General features: G+C 37.3%; 1 protein-coding gene across 1 annotated transcript; it reads left to right on the top strand.

Annotated features, from left to right (window-relative positions):
- The first annotated feature begins 36 nt into the window (after window positions 1–36).
- On the top strand, window positions 37–4,065 carry ING1 (inhibitor of growth family member 1). Its single transcript, XM_045186720.3, has 3 exons — window positions 37–328; window positions 1,167–1,243; window positions 3,114–4,065. The coding sequence occupies exons 1-3, from the start codon at window positions 195–197 to the stop codon at window positions 3,815–3,817; spliced, it is 915 nt and encodes a 304-aa protein (XP_045042655.2). The 5' UTR covers window positions 37–194; the 3' UTR covers window positions 3,818–4,065.
- Window positions 4,066–7,159: the final 3,094 nt, after the last annotated feature.

Raw genomic sequence — 7,159 nt, 5'->3', positions numbered from 1 at the left:
GTGGGCCGTGTTCCCCTGCCCTACTCTGAGATTGGCCCCCCTTCTGGCCTCCGCCCTCCGGCCTGGCGACCCTCATAGGCTGCAGTTGCCTGAGCGGGGCGCGTCCCCCGCTGGCCTCCTCCCCATTGGCCGGATTCCCGGCCCCGCCCCCTATCCTCAGGGACCTAAGTCTGGCCACTTCCGGCCATGGAGCAATGGCGGCGCCCCGGAGTCGAAGGAGAGGTTTCTTAGTCCTTCTGTTGGCTCTACCGAGGACTCTGCTCAGGCTTCCCACCCCGGCCCCAGGGAACCGTGGGACAGGCCTGCGGCTGCGAGGAGCGAGGGAAGCGTGAGTGACCCGTATTTGGGGGCTCTTCTCGGTGGTTCGTGCCCGTGGTGGCTCGGGTAGTGTAATCAATGAAGATCAGGGGTATTTAAAGGATTCACAGCCTTCGTAGAATTCGTGGTACTGTTAATTAGCATTTTCCTAGATGACAAAAAAAGGTGTACCTTTAAAATTTTATAACATTCATGTCTGTATACCCCTTTAAGTTACTATCTTCTTTTATTGCTCTTTCGTTCAGTTAATACACAGTGCGGTGCTTATTTGACTCCTGTGGAGCACATACTGAAGCCAGTGCTGTTGAGTGAGCTGTTGAGTGACTATTCTATTCGTCGTGAAAATAGTTATAACGTACTCGGTTGGGACTTGCTATAAATGTTAAGATATACAGTGTAGTTCTTAAAAATTAAGTTTTTACTTTATGTTGCAAGTCAAACGGTTAACAATTTTTATTGCATAGTATGCATCAGTTAGAGGTTAATTCATAATGATGGATTATAGTTAATTCAACCAACTTTAAATGGTGGGCTTATTCTTAAATTATTTTTCTTGTGTTATTTTTTAAATACCCACTCACCCACCATGGAAGTTGCCTTCATAAAGAACTTAAATGCAAACCTATGTAAAATTAAAGTACATTATGGATCATTGGAAAGATCAAATTTCCTGCAATCTCTTTTAATCCTTAAATGTCCCCCCATGGTACCATTGCTTTCCTACAGTAACGTTGCTGTGGAGCATTTTTAGAGGAAAGGGTCAGCAGCAGTTTGAGCTGATGGGGCTGAAGAAGTGAGTGTCCTGGCAAGATGCCTCCCTAATCAGTGCTGGTGTTCCTTTTTAACAGACATTTGTACTTAAAGTGGCTTTGTTTAAATGGAGTGCTTTGCTCGGGGCATCCAAGAAATATATGCCATTATGAAGGTAAAAGAATTACTTCTCGCTAATTTTGTGATGTTTGTTTCTTTCCCACAAGTGAGACACCACATGGGTATAAGCTTGCTTGTGATATAAAAGAAGCCATACTCATTAAATTTTAAATTAGCCAACTGGTAAATTGTTCTCTTTCCTTTGAAATGCTAAAACTGTTGCTAGAAACTTGGCTACTTATTAAACCAAAAGATAGTTTTGTAATGTGCAATTCATTTGAAAATAAATAGCAGAGCCCTGGCTGGGTTCATTTGATTAGCGTCGTCCCAATATGCCAAGGTTGGGGGTTCCATCTCCAGTCAGGGCATGTAAAAGAAACAACTAATGAATGGACAGGTAGGTGGAACAACAAAGTGATGTTTCTGTCTGTCTTCTATCTCTCAAATAAATTTTTAAAATAAACATTACTAAGCATTTCTAAACATCATTATTTGGGTTAAAAAAAACAAATGGCAGAAACTTATTTTAACATCTGTTAAACAACTTGGGTTGAGCACAGCTGTTTATTTTCAGGATTAATTAAGATGCTGTGGGACTCTGGCACTGTGGCACTGCTTTCTGGTGGGAAATTCCACATTGTCCTAGGAAGTATCTTCAGAGCTATCTTTAGTTTAAGAATGTAGCCTGGAAAATAATACTTACCATTTAGCTAAACTCCAGTGTTGGCCTAAGTTCGTATGTTTAGTTTTAGATTTATGCCTTATAACTATTTGGAGATAAGATCTGGGTGATAGCCACATTTTATACGTTTTCTCCCCACATCCCACACTTAACTTCCTAGTTCCAGAGTAGAAATTGCCTTATTTTGAGAGACTGCAAAAGGTTTACAAGAGAAGAGTCTGCTACTATTTCACAGTACTATTTGGGGGAAATAACTCTAGAAATTTCTACCTGTGTGTTTAAGCTTTTGGCAAGAATGTTCACTTTCCTTATCTCAGATTTCCTTACCTCGGATTTTTTAACAGCTTTTATTTCTTGAGAAATTGCCTAATTACATTTGCAAAATTACATTTTGCTTTTTGTTTTTAAATTTATTTTATTTTATTGTTTAATTACAGTTCTCTGCATTTTCTCCCCACCCTTCCCCCCCACAATTACATTTTAAATTCACACACACTGCCTTCCTACCTGTCTAAAAAGGTTTCAATTTAGTATTAAGAGTTTTTAATTTATTTTTGATAATGTTTTACAGTCTGTAGGTATGTTATTGTTTTAAGCAATAAATGCAAAAGCAAAATCTGCCACCTTTGTTTTAAAGCAAGGCTGGGTTGTGTGGCTTATTGTGACAAACCTTTCTTATTTTCAGTAATACAGAGGAATAACATGCTGGGGTGAAAGTGATGTGACTGATAAATTGAGGCTCTGGGTCATAGGTAATATTTATATATAGTCTATAATTTAGTAGGGTATTATAGACATCAGTACATTAGAATAAAATGAATAAGGGCTTTTAAATTGATAGAAAAATATCTGAATAAAAACAGTGGAAATAGAGGATATCATTAATTTTATTGAAAATAAAAATTGGGGACCCAGTGCTTCATCTAAATTTGATCTTTTCTCCTAATTGTCCATTGTAGGAATATTACTTACACTTCTGAATGTATACAATCCCTTGGGGAGCTTTCCGTAGCACTTTGCTAAATGAGAACTGTGTTGGCATTTGTATTTAGTTCCAGGGATTTTTTCTACAGGAAAAAAAAAAGTCTGCTAGGAGGGCATAGAAGGTATAAGCTTTTTCATACTAGGAAACTTTGCATTGGTAATTTCTCCTTTGTAATTACTTTTTCATAGACTAGAGAATTAAATAAAACACTTGGTAGTGTTTATAATGTGGGTATAATGCTCATTTTTCCCTTTGCAGAAATCCTGAAGGAACTGGATGAGTATTATGAGAAGTTTAAACGGGAGACGGACGGCACCCAAAAGAGGAGAGTGTTGCACTGCATTCAGAGAGCCCTGATTCGGAGCCAGGAGCTGGGCGACGAGAAGATTCAGATTGTGAGTCAGATGGTAGAGTTGGTGGAGAACCGGACCAGACAGGTAGACAGTCACGTGGAACTCTTTGAGGCACACCAAGAAGTCAATGACACCACTGGCCACAGTGGCAAAGCCGGCCAGGATAAGTCCAAGAATGAGACAATCACACAGGCAGAAAAGCCCAATAACAAGAGGTCTCGGCGACAGCGCAACAATGAGAATCGGGAGAATGCAGCTAATAATCATGACCATGATGACATCACCTCAGGAACACCCAAGGAGAAGAAAGCAAAGGCCTCCAAGAAGAAGAAACGCTCCAAGGCCAAAGCAGAGAGGGAAGCATCCCCCGCAGACCTTCCCATCGACCCAAATGAGCCCACGTACTGTCTGTGCAATCAGGTCTCCTATGGAGAAATGATCGGCTGTGACAACGACGAGTGCCCCATCGAGTGGTTCCACTTCTCCTGTGTAGGACTGAATCATAAACCAAAGGGCAAGTGGTACTGTCCCAAATGTCGAGGGGAGAACGAGAAGACTATGGACAAAGCCCTGGAGAAATCCAAAAAGGAGAGGGCTTATAACAGGTAGTTGGTGGACCTTGCTGAACAGTGAGGAGGACTAAGCCAGTGTATTTATTACATTGCCACCTTTGGCGAGGTGCAAGGACTGTACAGTGTATATTTTTAAAGAATGTTAGAAAAGGAACCATTCCTTTTGTAGGGATGGCAGTGATTCTCTTTGCCTTTTGTTTTCATTGGTACACTTGTGTAACAAGAAAGTGGTCTGTGGATCAGCATTTTAGAAACTACAAATATAGGTTTGAATTAAACACTCAAGTGAGTCTCTGACTGGTTTTTGGGGTGGAGGGGGGAATCTGGAGAGTTGACCTGGAAGCATCCTAACATGTTAAATGTGGAAAGAAAAGATTCATTTAGCTACTGCTTTATTTAATGAAAATAATGTTACTATTTCATGAACAATTTTTTAAAAAATTAGCCAACCAAGTTGCTAAATCTTCTTGCTATAATAACGTATAGCCATATAACAATTCAATGATTTAAAGTTTAAAAATTAATTTTGAAAAAGGTAAATGGTTAAATTTTACATGACGTTTTTACATAGTGTCCTATTTTCCAAATGGCCATTTTTAAATGATTGGGTACATTTTTTAATAACCAAACAGAAGTGGTTTAGTCATGGAATCAAATCCATGCTTTTGCTATCACCCATCCTAGTGTAGTGTACTTAATTTATGTAAAGTGTATAAATGTACATTTCCAAGTGAAGGTGCACTTGCTGCGTTATAATCAGAAGTGCAGCCAGATGCCATTGTGGAACCAAGGTGTTTTCTGCTATGCAGATGTGACATCAAGAAATACGTGAAACTTAGCCAGTTCTTCTAGCAGTATATTTAATTTCAACATAAAGTGATTTTTAAATTTTTATCTTCAAAGTATGTACACCAGCAGTTTAGACAAAGCCTTAAGCAAAATTTGGTATTATTGTTCTCAGTAATGAAACAGAAGTTACCTAATTGTCAGCAAGTAAATGTCAAAACAATATATATTTAGACCAAGGGTTGGAAAATTACTGCCCATAGGCCAAATCCAGCCCTCCACCTGTTTTTGTATGGCCTGTGAGCCAAGAATGATCTTTACATTGTTAAAATCAAAAGAAGAATCCTATTTTGTGACATGAAAATTATATGGAATTCAAATTTTAGTGTCCATAAATAAAGTTTTATTGTCACACAGTCATGCTCATTCACTGTTTTTGTACAGTGGCAGAGTTGAGTGCTTGCGAATGAGAGACTATATTAGCCACAAAGCTGAAATTATTTTTTGATCCTAAGTTTGCTGACCTGATTTAGACTAACTTCTTGCATGATAAACTGTTCTTAAGTGCCCGCATATGGAAAAGGTCAACAGAATTTCCGTTTCTAAGGGATACATGATTCACTTTAACTATATATTGTGCAGTGGTAGTTTCTCTCCATAGTTTGTTTTACATCCTCTGTGAAGCTGCTACAATGAAGAACTGTAGCATCTAAGGATCTGTGTGGCATTTATTGTAAGTAAAACAATAAGTTGTTTTTGTTTTACTTAATTTGATAAGTAATTATTGAGAACTTTTTTGGTGCCAGAGTTAATTAAGTCTCAGTTTTACAGTGAATTTCCATTATAGGAGGCTATTTGGTAGAGAAATGGAAATTATACTTGATCACATACATTAAAATGTGAACTTTCTGCATATCAGATAGGCATTTACTTTCCAACAAAACTCCAAAACATTTGAGATTCTTGTATAGAAATTTGATAAGATTTACTTAGACAAACAATAAACAAAAGTTTACTATATGGAATAAGTTTAACTAAAACACTTGATAATAATGATAAAAGTTTATTTATTTTGTAATTATTTTATTGTTCAATTACAGTTGTCTGCATTTCCCCCTACCACTCCCCCCCAAAAGTAGTTTAAAAGAATCTTTGCTTATATAAAATCCTATTTCGTTTTTCACTTCTATTTTAATTAGCGCTAACAATGAAAATTAAATTACGGGAGTAAAGGTTAAATAGAACACAATTGCTAATCCCAGATTTCTTTATAATCAGTGTTGCTGTAGACGCTATAGTCAAGACAGAGACTATTTGTATGCGTCTTCGTGCCTTTGGGGTTTTGATCTTCAATAAATTTGCTTAATTCTTGATCTGTGGATTTTCAGTTTTAAGACACCTATTTCATGTAGGGTGGTCCTGAGAAATAAATGAGGTTAATTAAGTGAGTGACGCTGGGATTATGCTAAGCAAATGCTGGAAGTTTTTTCCCTACCTTTAGTGAGGTTTCCAGTAAGGACAACTGGTGAGGCATTTTTTTTCTTTGAAAATGTGGAATATTATAGAGGAAGATTTTGTTGGACTTGGCAGTATTTTATTTCTTTGGACATTGAAAATACAATCACAGATAAGTACTTGGTACATCAAGATTTAGGCTTTAAATCATGATTAAATACCTGTAGGAGGATCCAGGTAACCCTGGGGGAGTGCTGAAAATGGGATTGAATTGTTTTTGAAAATAGGTTAGTTAAAAGCTATCTAATGTAGAATACTTATTTTTTAAATTGAAGTATAACTGACATATAACATTTTATTTCAGGTGTACAACATAATTGTATATATTTTGAAATGATCACAAGCCTAGTTAACATTCGTCATACTTAGTTACAAATTTTTTTTTTAATTTTGTGATGAAGACTTTAAAGATTTACTCTTTTAGCAACTATAAAATGTGCAATACATTATTACTAACTATAGTCACTGTGCTGTACATTATATCCCCATCACTTAAAACTGGAAGTTTGTACCTATCATACGACCTTTGCCCTTTTGCCCAACTGCATCCCTGCCTTTGACAACCATCAGTTCCTTATACTTAATAACAAAGTTATTATATTTCAGATAGGGTCTAAAATGTTTCCGTTAGAATGGAATCCTTTATTTTAAACTGGGCTAAGGAAATTTGGTTCATTCAGTTAACTAGCGTCTATCGAGTAGCCATGGCGGGCGCTCTTGGTGCAGCGGGTGCAGAGGACTTTATACTTGGTAGTGAGAAAGAGAACTGACTGCGGTAGCAGGACCCATGGGCCACCCAGAGACACGTCTTCCAGTGACTTGGACGTTGTGATATGGTCGTCTCAGTAGCCAGGACTATCAGTGGTTATAAATTATGAAAGTAATAAAGCACTTATCAAGGTAAAAGCTATTTTATTATTACTAATATAATTATTTTAGAAAGACTTAAAATAATCTTTTGTATCATTTGTACAGGGTTTCAGTTAAAATGTATTAAGATATTAAACCTTTTTGTTACGCAAAATTTACCTTTTTGTCTGTGCACTTTCAAAGGCAGAATGTGCTTTTGTAGGAGATC

The sequence above is a fragment of the Desmodus rotundus genome, chromosome 13 (genome assembly GCF_022682495.2).
Source record: "Desmodus rotundus isolate HL8 chromosome 13, HLdesRot8A.1, whole genome shotgun sequence".
Lineage (NCBI taxonomy): Eukaryota > Metazoa > Chordata > Mammalia > Chiroptera > Phyllostomidae > Desmodus > Desmodus rotundus.
Note: the sequence above shows the minus strand (reverse complement) of the source record. Positions and strands in the feature narration are given on the sequence as shown.